The 17,200-nt window shown below is 62.8% G+C and overlaps 1 protein-coding gene across 1 annotated transcript; it reads left to right on the top strand.

Annotated features, from left to right (window-relative positions):
* Positions 1-492: 492 nt before the first annotated feature.
* PRSS56 (serine protease 56) lies at positions 493-16,149 on the top strand. Its single transcript, XM_043492606.1, has 17 exons — positions 493-743; positions 1,146-1,221; positions 3,580-3,799; positions 7,323-7,484; positions 8,063-8,263; positions 9,287-9,334; positions 10,202-10,394; positions 10,791-10,899; positions 11,075-11,234; positions 11,482-11,624; positions 12,119-12,278; positions 12,630-12,818; positions 13,181-13,342; positions 14,278-14,332; positions 14,854-15,013; positions 15,473-15,593; positions 15,953-16,149. The coding sequence occupies exons 1-17, from the start codon at positions 493-495 to the stop codon at positions 16,147-16,149; spliced, it is 2,607 nt and encodes an 868-aa protein (XP_043348541.1).
* The last annotated feature ends 1,051 nt before the right edge of the window (positions 16,150-17,200 follow it).

Here is a 17,200-nt window from a genome sequence, read left to right on the forward strand (position 1 = left end):
GCAGGGCAGGTCACAGGATGACTTGTGGGGGGCACAGCCCAGGCCGCACGGGTGACTCGGAGAGGCCGAGGGAGAGCATGGCACTGGGGTATCTAAGGCAGTGGCAGGCACACTTCCCCCACACGGTGCCCAGCCAACACGCCGCAATCCTCCCCCCAAGGGACCATCTCTAGGGCTTGGCGGGGAGCGGGGCTCACAGGCCAGTCAGCCCTCGGCCCCTCTGCTGTGGGGGCACGTGTAGCCAGGGGCGATGCAGACACAGCCCGCACGATCCGCATCAAGACCCGCTGGGCAGACCCCAGCCAGGGTGGCGTTGGGTCACTCCTGATGTGAACGTGGCACTCCCACCTGGTAGCACGTTGCTATCTGCTGGGAGTGTCCCGCCAGCCCAGCCACATTCTGCCCTCGACGGCTCTGCTCCATCCCCACGGCAGCCCTGGCCCTTAGCCCCAAGGAGGAGGGGGGCTGCCCAGGGCCACTCACACCCTCATCATGGCACAGGGCGAGTGTCTCTCATTCTCCCTGGGTCAGCAGAGCCACAGGCTGCAGGCCAGGCCAGGGGTAGATGGCTGCATTGCCATCACCAATGCCAGTTTAACCAGTGGAACTCACTGCCCCCAAAGTATCAGTGAGGCCAAGGGCTTGGTTGGAGTCAAAAACAGAGCAGGCAGTGACCCACTGCAGAGGGTCAGAATGTCTCGGGGATACTACCTGCGCCCCAGGGGATCAAGCAGGGGTTTCGGGTGAGGGTCACCCAAGAACCCTCTATTATACAGTCCTTGCACCTTTCTCTGCAGTGGCTGGGGCGGCCCCGTTGGAGACAGGCCCCTGCTCCCACCCGAGCTGGCGATCTCTCTGTCCCAGCTCCTAGGGGTATCATGGGGGGACACAGAGCCAGGTTCAGGGATGCAGACACAGCACCGCTGACGTGGGCTGACAGCAACTGACTGCGTTCTGGGCACCTTCCCCAGGCACCCAGAGCCTGCAAAGGGGGTAGCTGAAATCCACCCTCCCCAGAGGGGTTTACGTGCCCCACACCCTGGCTGGCAGCCAGAAGCGGGGAGGGGCTGAGGTGGGAACATGCAGAAGCAGCATCAGTTGTTCGGGGCCTTTCATCTTTCTCTTTGCCCCTGTCCCGGTGCCAGCAGCCCCGGCTTGCTCACCCTCGGCAATTATCGCGCTTTGATCCGCCGGAGAATCGGCTATTGTCAGGGACACATTGTAGGACAATTAAGGCCCAGGCAACGTGATGTCGTCATCAGCCAGCCTGTGTGCAGATCGGGACCGGAAAGGCTGCAGGCTCCCAGTGCCTTGGCAGAGGGACGGGGGAGCCAGGCAATGGCCCCCAGCCCAGAGCCAGCTGGGGAGCAGTGTCTCCCTCACCCAGACAACCGGGCAATGCCCCCTGCAGCCCAGACAGAGCCAGGCAATGCAGCACCCCGGCCCAGACAGAGCCAGGCAATGGCCCCCGGCCCAGACAGAGCCAGGCAATGCAGCCCCCCGGCCCCAACAGAGCCATGCAATGCCCCCGGCCCAGACAGAGCCAGGCAATGCAGTCCCCTGGCCCGACAGAGGCGTGCAATGCCCCCTGGCCCAGACAGAGCCGGGCAATGCCCCCAGCAGCCCAGACAGAGCCAGGCAATGCCCCCCGAAGCTCAGGCAATGCCCCCCGGCCCAGACAGAGCCAGGCAATGCCCTCTGGCCCAGCCTGCAGGGATCTGCTCAGGTCTCTGCTTCCTGAGATTCACCAGGCCCTGAGCTCCCAGCACCCCACAATGCTGCTCTGTGCGTGGTGCCAAGCGGCCAGCCTGAGGGCACACGGAGCTCTCGGCTCTCCCATCCTGGTGGGACCCAGGCACTGACGGTCCCTGCGCTCCCTGCCCCCCAAACATCCCGGTTTATAGCACCCCCTGCTGACAGGGAGGCACCCCCACCTCCACTCTGGGGCTCTGCAGCAAGGCAGACAGCGAGCACCGGCAGGGACCCTGGGACCCTGCCTGGCTCCCAATCACTGCTGAACTGGGCTGGGTTCTCCCCGCAGTCTCTGGATCCCAGCACGCTAGGCCAGGCTCTTGGGGACGGCTGTGCCTGCACCCCAAGCCATGATACGAGGGTGACAGGCCCTTCCGAAATACAGAGGTGTCATGGGAACATAAGCGCTGCCCTCCTTGGTCAGACCATGGTCCATCCAGCCCAGTATCCTGCTTCTGACAGTGGTCCCTACCAGAGCTGCAGGGGGAGCGTTTAGAACAGGGCAATTATGGGGTCAGTCCACCCACATCTTCCACTCCTGGCTTCCAGCAGTCAGAGGTTTAGGGACACCCCGAGCATGGGGTTGTGTCCCTGACCATCTTGGCTAATAGCCATTGATGGACTATCCTTCATCAACTCCTCCTAGTCTCTGCTGAACCCAGTTCTACTTTTGGCCTTTACAACATCCCCTGGCAAAGAGTTCCACAGGTGAATCGTGCATTATAGCAAAAAGTATTTCCTCTACTTTGTATTCAAGCTGCTGCCTATTAATGGGAGCAGGTGACCCCGGCTCTTGCGTGATGTGAAGCGGTAAATAACACATTCCTATTCACGGGCTCCGCACCAGTCGTGATTTTATAGCCCTCTATCACATCCCTCCCTTTGTTGTCTCTTTTCCAAGCTGAACAGCCCCAATGTTCAGAGGGGGTGATGGAGGCACAGCGGTGGGGGGGAGGGTGTTGGGGCCTGGGAGGTGTGTTGGGACACGTGGGGATTCCAGGGAGTAAGTGGGAATCTCTCCACTGTCCTCCACAGCCTGCACCTCTGGCTGGGGGGCACTGCAATAGCTCGGGCTGTGCAGAGCCCCACCCCAAGGACAGTGTGGTCTCTGAGCCCCCAGGAGTTGCCCACCCTCAAGCACCAGGCCCTGTCCCTGCCCCCAGGCCCTGCCATTGGCAGGATCACAGGACAGCACGGGTACCACTGGGCACAGCGAGGCCTTGCATCATGAATCGTTCTGGGCGAGCGGGTCAGCACCAGAACCCCGGGGACTGGGGCCTTGGCAGGATTTGCTGACGCGCCCGTTCTCAGCCCGAGCCCCCAGCCCCGACGCTAACGGCTGGGCTGTTTGGGGGGCCCGGGCCCGAGTCCGGGCCGGGGCCGCAGTGATGTGAACTGACAACAGCGGCTTGGCGAGGCTAAAAGCGTGAAAATGATCAAGCCAGGCGGGTCGCCTGTGATCATTAGGGGGGCTCTTTGATGGGGCCGCCCGCTCGGGGGCCGGGAACAATGAGCTCATTCAGACCAGGGAAGGCTGCAGCCAGGCCCCTGCTCCCAAGCCAGCCAGCCCGGGCCCGGCGAACTCACTACCCTAATGAATTCCAACTGGATCAGCTCCCCTCCCGCCCCCATTTACCGGCACCTTTATTCCCCCTTCCCGGCCCATCCCCACGGCAGGGCCCTGGCACCACCGCCGGGCGCTGCCTTAATGAATTCAGCTGTTGTGTGTCCCCCAGCATGGGAAAGCGCGGCCCCAGCCCCCCCCAGGGCACTGTATATATACAACGCCGTTCGCCCCGGGGCCCATTGTTCCCCTGTCATCTCCAGAGCACGCAGCGGTGGAGACGAGGAGCGAGGGGGGGACCCCTGTGCCGGCCCAGCTCCCAGCACAGCGGCCAGGCAGGCAGCGGGAAAGAGCCGGCCCAGAACCAGCCTAGCGTTCCCACCTGCCACACCATGCTGCTGCCACTGGTCTGCCTCCTGCAGCTGACGGCTGGCGCCCCCATGGGCAAGGAGCTTCACCAGATGCCAGTCAGCATCCTGCAAGGTCAGTGCGGGCACCGGTGGATCACCAGTCCCTGCTCAGCCCAAGCAGAGCCCCACCGGGCAACCAGGCTCCAGGCAAGGGGCTCATTTCCTGCCAGGGGGCTTTGCTTACAGGATTGGTGCAGCTGAGAAGTGGTGTGGGGTGGAGGGGGTTCTGGGAACCAGGACTCCTGGGTCCCATTCCTAGCTCTGGGAGGGGAGTGGGGTCTAATGGTTAGAGCAGGGTAGCTGGGAGCCAGGACTTCTGGGTCCTATATTCCCAGCTTTGCCTCCTGCTCATTTGGGACAGTGGGCAAACCCCTTCACAGTCCCCCCCTGGGGATCCCCAGGGCCGTGTGGTTCATTGTAATGGCTCGGGGCTCCCATCCTGGTGGGTTTCACCGTGGCCGCCCTGGGCTTTTTGCAGGGGCTGGTCAGGCCCGTGGGGGGCACTGCTGGGACAGGAAGGGCCAAGGGGGAGATGTGTGGGGGAGGGAGCTGTCTCCACCCTGCATGCACCTGTTGGCTTTTGCAGAGTAATCGAAGAAAATACCAGGTCTGGGGTGGGCTCATCCCTAACCCCCAGCCACTGCAGCCAAACCCCGCCTTGCTGCTTGGGTGGGAATTCCCAGGTGAAGGAAAGGGCTGAGCCCTCACAGGGAGCCTTGGATTGACCCTTGGGATCCCGGCCCGGGGGCCACTCTGAGGTAACTCCTGGGAACCTGAGCGCCATTGTAAGAGGCCGTGGAATCGCACAGCCGTGCATGCCCAGACACAAACACACGCATGCCACTCCCCAGAGCAAGCCCGCAATGCAAACACCACCCACGCAACCCCCTAATGCAACCACACACAGACAATTCAAGCACAACCTCTCTCCCCATGCAAATACCCCCCGCCATGCAAACACACACATGCACCCCTCAATGCAATCTCCAAGGCACCCCCATGAAAACAACCCCCCCGATACAACCCCTCATTAAAACACCCCCACAATGCAAACCCCCCCCCCACACACACAGTGCAAACACATCTCCAACCCTGGCTGGAGGGGCAGGGCGCCTTCCCTACAGTGAGTCTGGTTGCTAAACGCCATGCCCGGTGCCCAGCACCCGCCCGTGTTGTGGCACGAAGCCCTGACAAGCCCATTGCCGTTTGGAGGGGTGGGATGCCCAGATATGCTGAACTGGGTCCCAAGCTCAGCTCTCCCCAACTCCCAGAGCCTGGCACTCGGCACCCAGCCTCTACAGGCCTGGAAGTGGCTGGCCTGAAACCTGGGCGCCGTGCCCTGCTGCAGGGGAGGACTCTGTTTGTCTGACCAGCAACTCACACACAATGCACATGGGGGAGCCAGGACTCCGGGGTCCTAGTCTCCACTTTGCCATGTACTCACCTGGGACAGCGGGCAAGGCCCTTTGCCCTCTGTGTGCCAGCTTGCCCCAGTATGAGAGGATGGGCCCCACTTCAGGACCCCCCCCAGGGGCAGCCCCGTGCTCTGTATGAGGCTCAGGCACAACAGGGGAAAGACCCTCCTTGCCATCACCTGGCCACCTGGGAGGCACATGGCTTCACGGCTCCTGCTTGGCTCGCCAGCTGTAATGCCATTGCGCTGGAGCGCCGCGGGGGCTCCCATTGCCCGCTGACCCTCACCGCCAGGCATGGGATGGGATCCCACCCAGTGGGGAAGCAGCCACAAGCTTCTGAGCCCCGAGGGGGGAGAGACAGGCCCCACACCAGGGGCGAGCCGATCCCAGGCAGAAGGATCCCCATGCGCAGGATTGGACCAGGCCCAGCTACTGCAGGAGAGACCACCTGCCCGAGGCGGGCAGGAGGACCCAGCTCAGCCCCAGATCTCCCTGGCTGCTAGGGCCTGGCATTGTCCCCCTGTGACGGTGCTGCCCGTGGGAGCCTGCTGAGGTCACTCAATTAGGGTGAACTGCAAACAAAACAGGGCAGACAAACCCCAGAAGCTGGTGGATATTCCAATACTTAGATTTCCCAAGCCAGCCCAAAACAGCTTCTGTAGGACCTCCCAGGTTCCTCAGAAGTCCAAGCAACGCAGTTTCCTTCAAGTGCCCAGCCTCTGGCCTCCAGCCAGACCCACCGTCAGATACGATGATGATTACTGAAAATCTTGTCTCATCATATAAAAGAAAAGGTTCTTCCAATCCCAAAGGATCAGCCGCACACCCAGGTCCAAGTCTAACTTACATCTTACCCCAAATCCATAGCCAATTCTTATTAACTAAGCGAAAATGTATTAAAATAGAAAAGAGAGAGTGTTGGTTGAAAGGTCAACATACAGACAGACTTGAATTCAATTCTTGAGGTCCAGAGACATAGCAGAGAGGAGCTTGTAGTTGCCCAAAGTCCTTTTAGAAACAGTCCATAGGTTATAGTCCAATGTCCATATTCAGGGTGACTCCAGTCAGTGACTGGGGATCTCAATCCTTATGGCTCAGGGTTTCCCCCTCTTGAAACCCAAAGCAGATCTGAGATGAAGAAGGATCGTGTCCCAGGGTCTTTATACATTTCCAGCAGCCTTTTGGCCTGAGAAAACAAAAGGCTTAACTTTCCTTCTCCTAAACATCATGGCAATTAGCACATGGAAACTTATCCATTAAACAGTTCAGCTACAGGTTACCCCAACCTTCAAAGAGACATATTGACAATAATACTATTTCACTCAAGTGTTTCCTAAATGGTAATATTCCTTTTTTGATCTTTGAATCAAAGCCATAGTAATAGACAAGACTTGTTTGCTTACATCACAAGACCTGAGCAAACAGCTACCCTTCTATCTCTAACAATGCAGGCTTGCATTTCAAAGCTCTGTTCATTTCCCTCTCTTCCTAACAGTCTTTAAAGTCCGGCAATATGTCAGGTCAGTCTGTGAGTTAATTAACTCTTTCTGGCCCTGTCACCTTTCAATGAGATATATTAATTTTATTAAGATGATGTTGAAGTAAAAAGAAAACGGTACAGTGTTTAAGCATAGAAGTTTCTGGTTATCAGGGAATAAGGTACAGATTATCAAGGGGGGCGAAATTTAGTTTAGGAACGGGTGGCATAAGGAATACATGATCTGCAATCTCCCCGATTGGGGGTAAAAGTTTAAGGGGTCAAAGTACAGACATTGAGATATGGGGGTATGTTGTTCATATAATGGCTATGTTCAGGTGTGGAATATAATGAGCAGATACGATGATGAGGATGGATTTACCCTCATTTGGGGGGATTTAATGTTCAGTGAGTTTATGGTTTTATTATACTCATAACCTCACATCCGCTTTGGTCTGTTCTCTGCACTCCGGGGCCTCAGTCACAGTCACACAGAGGCCCAATGGGGAGAAGAGGGGTGGAACTGTGCTCTGGGATGGGGGGTGCGGCCAGGGGTAGGGAGGGTGCATGGCCGAGGTGCCGCGTAAGTGAGAGCAGCTCCAAGGGGAGGCAAGGGGGCTTGGAGCCGCCCTCCAGGCCGAAGCGGCTGGCAGTCAGGGCCACGGGCTAGGGCTAACCAGGCTCCCCTCTCTCTCTCTCTGCAGCACTGTCCAGCCGGGGGACGCTAGTCCTGGAGGCCGCCCTGAAGAGCGCTCTGGTGGCCTTGGAGGGGGCGCTGGCGGAGCACGAGCGGCAGCTGCGGGAGTGTGGGGAGTGCACGCCCTGCCTCTTTGGGGACTGCGGCAACCGGAGCGGGGAGTGTGCCCGTGAGTGCCTGCCCCCCGCCCTCCTCCCCGCCACACACCAGCAGCGCAGGCTGGCTGGGGGCTCCTGCACGAGGCCCCATGGCCTGTCCCCTGGTCAGTGGCAGTCCCACGGCAGGGAGATCATCGGTGGGTCAGGCTGGGGTGACCTGCCGGAGCAGCAGTAGCCCTGCTGTTGCCTACAGCCTGTTTGCTCCAGCAAGCGACCCTACAATAACAAACCAGCACAGCTGGCCTCACAGCTGTCTTGGTAACACCATGCGTGGGGGCTAGAATGGCTAACCTGTGTGGGCAGCCCCAGCCTCCACAGACAACCCTACAACCCTGCGCTCCTGAGAGACCCTACAATAACAAACCCTACATGTGCACAGTCCAGCTCTCCTGAGAGACCCTACAATAACAAACAGGGGCCCATCCAATGGGTGTTCAGACTGCACTATGGGGGAAGAACCGGAGGGAGGGCATGAGGATAAGGAAGGAAATTCAGCAGCATGGTGCCCTCGGCTGATAGCCCGGCCCCATGCATAGCAGGGAGTGGGCAGGGAGTGGACTCCACTCTGACCTGTCTCCTCTCTCCCCAGCCCTGGAGGCCCCTCTGGCTCCCCTGCCCAGCTGCCAGGCTGTCCTGGAAGCCCAGGCCACCCCAGAGCAGGCCGAGAGGAACTGGGCGCTGAGCAAGGCGTGTGCCCCCTACCAGCGCCTGTGCCCCACTGACGACCTGAGCCCTGAGGCCTGCGCTCGGCTGATGGCCGGGCACTGCCAGCTGCGCCTGCAGGAGTGCAGTAGGTACCAGCCCCGAATGGGGGCATGGGGTGGGTGGGGGAATCCTAACCTCATGCGGCAGCTCAGTGGAGTTTACCGAGCAGGGGGATGGCCCACCTGGTCTCTGGCCAAGTGACTCCAGACCCAGCGCCCCCCCACCCCCACCCCGGGACCCCTCACAGCTGGGTCTCGGGGGGGGGGTCACACACTGGGGCTGAGCCCATCCCGCCCCACAGCAGCCCTAGCCCAGGAGCAGGTGCCCAACGTGGCTCGGCTCCAATCCCCCCCCGGCCTGCTGTGCCAGCCGCCATCCTCAGCTGCATCCACAGGGGGCGCCGCTGGGCAGCACAGGGCTCTCTGCTGTCCCCTTGGGCTGAGCCTAAGCGCTATGCTCAGCTTGGGCTGGTTTGATGGCGGGATCGCACAGGAGACCCTACAATAACAAACAGGGAGCCCAGACAACAGAGAAATCGTGCTGGGCGAGTGACCCGCAGTGCACAGTGCAGGGAAAACAGGCCCAGATCAGGCCCCAGCACTGGGCTCTGGTGCCCGCTGCTCTGCCCTGCAGCCCCATCCCCTCCTAGAGGGCTGGTGCCAGGGCAAACGTCCCCCTGCCCCCGCCCACAGATGGGACAGAGTGAGGGAAGCTCTAGGTCCCAGGCTGTCACAGCTCCTCCCCAGTTGGATGACCCTAGCCCACTGTGTAGCTGGATTTCACTCCTGGGAGACCCTACAATACACAAAACACTGTGAGCAGCCCCCACACTCACAGGAGACCCTTCGATAACACACCAGTGTGTGCAACCCCAGCATTTCCAGGAGACCCCTTAATAAACCAGTGTGTGCTGCCCCACACTCTCAGGAGCACCTACAATAACAAACACCAAATGGCAGGGAAATCCCAGCCTGGGCAGGAGGCTGATTTCCGGGGGTTGTGAGGGGGCCCAGCTGACGGGGTGGGTGGGGAATCCAGGAGGCCCCGACATGAGGGTTTTGGTGTGCCCAGCAGCACGGCCCATCCCTTGGGTCTTCTCCCCTTGCAGGGCTGGAGAGCAACATGGACGATATGAACAACCTCTCAGACCAGCCAGTCCTAGGTGAGTCTGCAGCTGCTCAAGGTATTTGGGGCCACACCCCATGGGTGTGTGGTGGGCGCGAGAGTGAGAGTTGGGCATCACCCTGCTGCCAGGCAGGGACATGCCTTCCCATATGCCCCAGCTTCAGTGACAGGTGGCGATGGGGACAGGGGCAGCTGCCCTGTTGGGTTCACCCTGGATGGACACAGCTTGCTGAGCTCCTCATACCCTCTGCCCACCCTGCCAAGCTTGCATGGGGCCACAGCACCACCCCTCAGTGCTCGCTGCCTCGGTGAGCACCGAGGTCGGCGTTGGCAGGACTGTGGGGGCGCCCGTGGCTGCCCCAGGACACAGCTGCATGCGTCCCTGGCCCACACACACACGCACCATGCAGTGCATCCCTGATGCACACAGAGACACACCGGGCAGTGCATCCCTGATGCATGCACACACGCACCATGCAGTGCATCCCTGGCACAGACAGACACACGTACTGTGCAGTGCATCCCTGGCACAGACACACATGCACTGCGCATTGCATCCCTGACGTGCACACACACACACACACAAAGACACTCTTGTTATTAAGCAGTCCTGGAATTAAGCATGACAGCTCCATGAAGACAGGCCCTTCCACTCCAGCTCCCAGTCCCAGCTGGACCCCCCCTGCAGAGCCCTGTTAAAGGAACAGACGCTCTAACCAGCCTGGTCTGGGCCCTCGGTGGCACCCAAGAATATTGGGGCCCAATTGAGCCTCTTGTCTCATGAAACATGTAGGACAAGGATAGCAGGGGGCTGTGGGTCGGGAGTGAGGAACATTGGCAAAGCTGTAGGGGAGCCTCCTTTCTCCCGCCCCATCTGATCTCTTCTCTCTCTCTTCCTCCCCAGGGACGTGTGGCCAGCGAGTGGTGGCACCCAATGCCACAGCAACCAAGGGCAAGATCGTGGGGGGTAGTGTGGCCCCACGGGGCGCCTGGCCCTGGCTGGTCTCGGTGCGGCTGGGCGGGGAGCTGATGTGCGGCGGGGTGCTGGTGGGGGACACCTGGGTCCTCACAGCTGCACACTGCTTCACAGGGTATGGCTGGGGATAGCCCCGGGGGCACAGGCAACGACAGGCACCTGACAGCCTTGCAGCCAAGTGGGGGCGTCTCCCATGGGAGCACTGAGTGCAGCTGGCCGGTGCCAGCCCAGAGCAGAGACAGGGCACGACCCCTGTGCAGCTCGGCTTCAGGGCAATAGGGCAGCCTCCCTCTCACCATGCCACCCTGCCCAGCCACTGCTTGGGCTGGGCCCTGCTGTCCCCTGATGGGGCGGGGGAAGGTGCCTGGCACAGGGCAGCCGAGCCCCAGGGCGGGAAGCCCCAAGGGGCCCAGCTAGTAGAGCTGCCTGGGGCCAGATCCCCTGTGTGGGGAGCGGGAGGGGGGCCTGGCTCTGCCTGCCCCCCCTCATTCCCTGCTGCACCCTCCCGCAGGAACGGCAACGAGCTGGCCTGGACGGTGGTGGTGGGAGACTACGATCTCGCCAAGTGGGACGAGGGCGAGCAGGTGCTGCCCGTCAACCGCATCATCACCCACCCCAAGGTAAGAGGGGGGCCCCCCCAGCATGTCCCCCACCTGCCTGCCCCAGGTCCTGTGCCCAGAGTCCTCCCACCCCTTCCCCCAACCACCCTGGGGCCCCAACTGTCCCCAGCATCCCAGTCCCCCAGCACCTTTACCATTCCCCACTCCCTCACCCCCTGCTCCTCTCCCCACACAGTTCAACCCCAAGACCTTCCACAGTGACGTGGCGCTGCTGGAGCTGGGGCGCCCGGTGGCCCCCTCGGCCTGGCTGAGCCCGGTGTGCCTGCCCAACGGTCCTGAGGAGCCCGGCCCAGGGGCACCCTGCTACATCGCCGGCTGGGGGTCCCTCTACCAAGGTAGGTCCAGGGGAGCAGGGGTTGGTCCAGGCGCTTTCCCTGCTGGAGTAGCGTCCTCTGGAAGCCAGTGGGCCCCAGCAACCCGGGCATCTCCCCAAAGCTGGGATGGGGCATCCGGCATCTCAGCCAACCCAGCAGGCCGGGGATGGCTCCCTGCTGCCCGGGCACTAGGCCCAGGTACCGCAAGGGTGGGGGGGCGCCGTGGGGACAGCAGCCCCTTCCCATGACTTGCTTTTTGCCCTGGCAGAGGGGCCATCGGCCGAGGTGGTGATGGAGGCTCAGGTGCCCGTGCTGAGCCAGGACGCCTGCCGCAGTGCGCTGGGCAAGGAGCTGCTCACCAATGCCATGTTTTGCGCCGGCTACTTGGCCGGCGGCATTGACTCCTGCCAGGTAACGGCTGGGGGGGTCCCAGGGTAAGAAGGGGGTGCCCCCACGATGGGCCAGGCATGGAGGCACGGCATGTGCCACGGAGCAACCAGTTCCAAGGCCAGCAGTGCCACTGCGATCCACAGAGGGCAGAGCTGGGAGCTGCTGCCTGCTGGGGCTGGCACACACCAGGCTGGAATCCCTCCACTGGGCGTGACCTGGGGGCAGACCCAGGCATGGGCTGCCTGGCTGGGGCAGGGCAGAGCAGGGGGGCTCCCTTAATCTTGACCATTGAGGAGCCTAGGATTCCTGGGTCCTATTGGCAGCTCAGCTGCTGGCCAGGGCCTGCCCAGCTCTGTGACTCAGTTTACCCTCTACCCAAAGGGGCCAGTGGCACGATGGGGCCAGGTGGAGGGAGGCTTCCTGGGCCATGTGCTCCTGGGGGACCTTAGAGCTGGTCCCTGCTTTGCCCACCCCTGCCCAAGCTTCATGCCAGCCTGTGGCTGCTTCTCCCCCAGGGAGATTCCGGTGGGCCCCTGACGTGCCAGGAGTCTGGGTCGCAGCAGTCCGTGCTGTATGGCATCACGTCCTGGGGGGATGGCTGCGGGGAGCAGGGCAAGCCGGGCGTGTACACCCGCGTGACAGCCTTCGCCGACTGGATCCGCCGCCAGATGGACAGTGAGTGCCACGGCCGGCTCAGCAGCAGGGGCACACGCCAGGGCAGAGCACCCTGAACCTCAGGGCCATGAGCTGGATAACAGCGGGGGTCGGGCAAGGAATGGGCATTGACTGGCTGGGACCAGGTACTGTCAGCCATGGGGGAAGAGGGGCCCAGATGGCAGCAGCAGGGCAGGGAACTGAGCCACTAGGACACCGGAGTCTCTGTAGGCAGGATAGGAGGGTGTGATGGGGCGATGCCCGGCAGTCCCTCAGGGGTGGTGCCCAGGGGTCCCCCCAGGGGAGGAGACGGTGCCCGGGAATGTGGCCCTTTCTCTCCGTCCCTAGCACCTAGCCCCTTGCCCTCCCCAGAATCACCCGAGAGCAGAGAGCCCACCTGCTTGGAACTGCTGGCCGCATCCCAGCTGCCCGGTGAGCGCCAGCACGCAGAGCTCGCCCACCTGTGCTCCTTCTATGCCCAGTCGTGCGCCCCGCCCCAAGGCCAGGCCACCTGCACCCGGGTCGCCGAGGAGACCTGCAGGCTGAAGAGGAGGAGATGCGGTGAGTGACGCTGGCCGGGAGGGGCTGGGCACTGCCAGGGTGCAAAGCCTGCGGGGGCACCGGGCTGGGAGGCCTGGGGGACGCACCCAGAGCCGTGGCCCAGGGGCTCTGACCCTCAGCGCTCTTCAGGCCTCAGGCTTATGCCCACAACCTGGCACCAACCCCTTGCCACCCGGGGGCAGAGTTACCCTCTGCTGCCCCCGCCCTGCAGATGGGGCTGCCCGAGGGGAAGGGCAGGGGGGAACAGAGCAAGGCCGGGGGAGGAGGCTGAGGTCCTATAGCTAACGGGGTGGCTGATAACGTGCTGTAGGGGCAGAGCAGGACAGGGAGGGCACGTCCCGCTAACGCCCAGGTCCCCACAGAGCTGCGCGCCTATGCCCAGACGCTGCTGGATTTCCTGCGCCGGGCCGAGGAGTTCTTCCGAAACCAGGTGGACTTCGCCTTCTTCACCCACACTCTGCCCCGCTTCGTGGAGCAGTTGTACGGGCACCTCTTCCCCGCCCGGGCTCGCCGGGCCACCGCAGGTACCTGCTCCCCGCATCTGCCACTTCTGCCCAGGCCACACCAGGGACCCCTGCCTCCCCCCCCACAATCTTCCACCCGGGCTACGCCAGGGACCCCCATCCCCCCAGATCTCCCAGATTCCCCGGCCAGACATGCCGGGCCATGGCAGGTACATGCCCCCCTGGATCTGCCACCCCCCACTTACCCCACCCAGGCCACACCAGGGATCCCCACCTCCTCCCCCCCATCTCCCTCCTGGGTCATGCTAGGGCCCCCCATCCCCCTGGATCTCCCACATCCCCCGGCCAGGCCACGCTACGGACTTCCATTGCCCTGATCTCCTTTCTCCCCGCCCAGGCCACACCAAGGATCCCTGCCCCCTGGATCTCCCCCACCTCCCCAGGCCATGGCAGATACCTGCACTCCAGATCTCCCCCACCTGGGACATGGCAGGGACCCCTGCCCCCTGGATTTCCCACCTCCCCCATCCTTGCAACAGTCCTTGCAGGGACTCTCGACCTGGACCCCTCCCATACCCCACCTCTGGATCCCCACATCCCAGCTCTGGGCCCGCACGAGGACATAGGGGGACCTACTCGCACTGCCTCGGGAACCTTGATCCCACCCCCAACCTCCACTGGGGACTTTGAAGGCACCCCCAATTGGGCTCCCCAATTGCGTCAGCTACAGCCCGGCACCTCCTGTCCCTCCTCAGCACTGCGTGGGGTATGGGGTCTTTCTGGGAGCTGGCTGCCTCCCCCACAGCATCCAGCTGCCTGCACAGGGGCTGTCTCAGCCCATGGCTAGGACTGTGCTGGGGCACTGGGCCAGCTCCCTGGCACCTGCGCACAGCAGCATGGCCACTACTTGCCCCACCTACTGCCAGCCCCCCAACCTGCCCCACACGCCCCCCTGTGCCCTGCTGCCAAGACTGAGTCCTGTATCATCTCCCCAGGGCTGGGGGCCGAGGGGCAGGCAAGCCCTGAAGAGGTCCCGAGCACCTCCAGCAGGTAAAACCAGTCCCAGGGCTGGGTGGGGCCCCATGTGAGATCAGGGGGAAGAGGTGACAGCCATGGCGCCAGAGACTGGGGGGAGGCATGGGGCTCGGGATCAGGGGCTGGGGGGAGGGAAGAGGCCTGTTGTGGTTTGGGGTGGGGGAAGAGAGACAGGCCGTGGGACTCAGGCCAGTGCCAGGGGATACATAGGTGGCCCCTGTCAGGGTCCAGGGGGCATATGCCACCCCTCCCTCACCCCAGACATCCACCACTGCTTGGACAGACCCTCAGCCAGGGGCTGCACAGCCAGCCGGCCACGGGAGCCAGGCTCCCTGGAGGGCACGGTCCCACCAGGCTGGGCATATGGGGGTGGAATTGACTCGAAGGTGGGTAATAGAGGGTCTGGCTGCAGGGTTATAGTCTCATGGGCTAGTGCTGTCTGGCATACCCCAGGGGCTGCTGGGACCCCCAGCTCCCAAAATGCTCTGCTGCTGGCCGTGGGAGCGACACGCTGCTCACCCTGCCCCTCATCGCAGGACCCAGCCCCCACCCTTCTTGGCACTGTTCCAGGCCGTGGGCCCCACGCTGGAGGACTGGGTGGGGGAGCTGAGTGCCATGGCTGGGGGTGACACGGCCCCCCGAGCTCCTGCACTGGCCGCCGGGCAGCTCCGTGGGGAGGAGCAGCTCTTCCTACAGGTAAGGGGGGGCTCTGATCGGGGAGAGGGGACCCCCAGCCTCTCCAAAGAGGGCAGCACTGCAGCCTGAAGCTGCCTGTGTGCACCTGGCCCCTCCCATTCACAGTCTCCACTCAGCTGGACCCCAAATCCAGCCCGCAGGCCGCCATGGCCCTAGCCCAGGGGCAGGAACAGCTGGAAATCCCATCTGACCCCAGCACCCCCAAACTGACCCTGGCACCCCATCAACCCACCCCCTCCCTGCCAGAGCTCAGCACAGATCCCCCCCACTTCCTTCTCCATCATCCCCCGCACCTTATCGATCCCCACCCCTCTCCTGAACCCCCAGCCGCAGGGAGCCCCCTCTTCCCACAGTGCCCAGCAGTGCCTGGGACCAGTGTCACTGGCATTGCCAGCGGGCGCCACCCACGTGGGCCCAGCTCACTCAGCCCCGCTCGCTCCCTGAATCTCTCCCCTTCAGCAGGCCGAGGGGGCAGTGGAAGCGCTGAAGGGGCACGGCTGGGCCTTTCTCCAGCAGTTGCGGGCTCAGCTGGGGGCCCAAGGAGCAGGGCCACCACCGGGAGCTGCCTCCCCACTGAACCGTAAGTGCTTGCAGAGGGGTGAGGTGGGGGCATGGCTGGGGGCGCTCACCCCAGCTACCGGCACTCACCCAGTTACTCGCGGTGGAGGGGGGTGCAAGGCACAGCCATGCCCGGTTAGACCTCAGCCTGGATGGCACCACAGGGCCTGTCATGGCATTGCCCTGCCTCATGCCAGGGGGCTTGGCCGTGGACAGGCAGCCCGGCCTCAGACGCTCTAGGGCACTCCAGTGCCAGTTGTACCACCTGGCGCATGATGCCATCGTGTTGTGTTGCGGGGGGGTGCACTGGCCGTGTACAGGGCCTAGGGGGAGCCTTTTCCCATGGGGCAGCTAGGGCATCTCTCTCTCTCTCTGTGGCAGGAACTGTGGCTGCGGGGGACCCGTCCCTGCGGATGAGGCGAGAGCTGGGGGGAGTCCTCTCCAGCAATGAGGGACCAGGCAATCACAGAGGTATGCCCACCCCCCAGCGGTTGTGTGGCACAGGGCCTGGGTTCCCACCTCCCCCACCCCAGGGCAGGGTTGCACTTGGACCCCCACTGCAGCCAAGAGGTGCCTAGCTTCCACTGTGTCCCGTTGGGGCAGAGCCATACTGAGCCCACCACTACACCCAGCCTGCCAGCTGGGATCAGCCCACAGGACCCCGTGCAGCTTGGCTGAGCCAAATGCCCCCTCCAGGCCTTTCCCTCTCCACCCCAGGGGTGGAGGGCCAGGCTTACCTGTTCCCCCTCAGGGGTCAGGGCACCAGGGGTAGGGCTGTGCCAGGCTAGGGGGTTGTTGGGTCCAGGGCACTGGACCCATGTGCCATATAACCCCCCCTGCCCTCTTAGCTGGAAACATGGTCTTTCCTCCCCCCACCCCAATGGCTCTGTGGCATTGCTGGGCCCCATTACACACTAGCTACCCACCATCCCAGAGGAGGCTGCAATGATCCTTGCCCAGCCAGTATAGGGCATCCAGTCCTTTCGGCCCCTTTGAGACAAAAGGTGCCATGGAAATGCCAATGGTTGGGTGGCAGGGGACAGGCCCGGACCAGCTCCTGGCAGCCAGGCTCTCCACCAGCCAGGGGATTTCGGTGAGTGCCCTGACTGCCCCCCCTCTCTTGGGGCAGGCTGCCCAGGGCTGCAGAAGGCAGCACAACAGGTACGCAGCGTTCAGGAGCTCTACCGCTGGGTCCTGCAGGTGCCGGAGGGGGACCTGGTCATGACCTTCCAGGAGGTGAGTGAGCCATGCCCCGTGGGGACACAGGGGCTGGGGGTATTGAGCCAGACTCCAGCACCACACCCTGCCTCCCACTGGGCCCCCCTGAGCTGCAAGGGCTACTGCCACTGAGAGACCCACCCCATCATTCCCCTGGTCCCCACGTTGCCCCCGCTGGCCTCTGCTCCCCATACCCCCCAACATGCTGCCTCTCCCTCCCGGTCTCCATCCCCACCCCTGGCTGTGGGGGAGAGGGTCTGTTCCTCTCTAGTGGCAGCTCCAGGTGCCAGCTGGGGGCTGAGCCCTTTAACCTTTACCTCCATGCAGCCTGGGTTCAAATCCCATTGCCAGGGAGGGGAGGGTGCCACCCCTCGGAGGAGCCCTTGAGCCCATCTCCCCTCAGGGGCTGCC

The sequence above is a fragment of the Dermochelys coriacea genome, chromosome 9, assembly GCF_009764565.3.
Source record: "Dermochelys coriacea isolate rDerCor1 chromosome 9, rDerCor1.pri.v4, whole genome shotgun sequence".
NCBI classification, from domain to species: Eukaryota; Metazoa; Chordata; order Testudines; family Dermochelyidae; genus Dermochelys; species Dermochelys coriacea.

What these genes read in the sequence shown, in the direction of transcription:
- PRSS56 (XM_043492606.1), top strand. Translation starts at nt 493, where the DNA reads ATGGCACAGGGCGAGTGTCTCTCATTCTCCCTGGGTCAGCAGAGCCAC. An exon ending in CAACCTCTCAGACCAGCCAG is followed by an intron (nt 9,335 to 10,201) that starts TCCTAGGTGAGT and finishes CTCTCTCTTCCT; the next exon opens with CCCCAGGGACGTGTGGCCAG. An exon ending in AGCTGCCTCCCCACTGAACC is followed by an intron (nt 15,594 to 15,952) that starts GTAAGTGCTTGC and finishes TCTCTGTGGCAG; the next exon opens with GAACTGTGGCTGCGGGGGAC.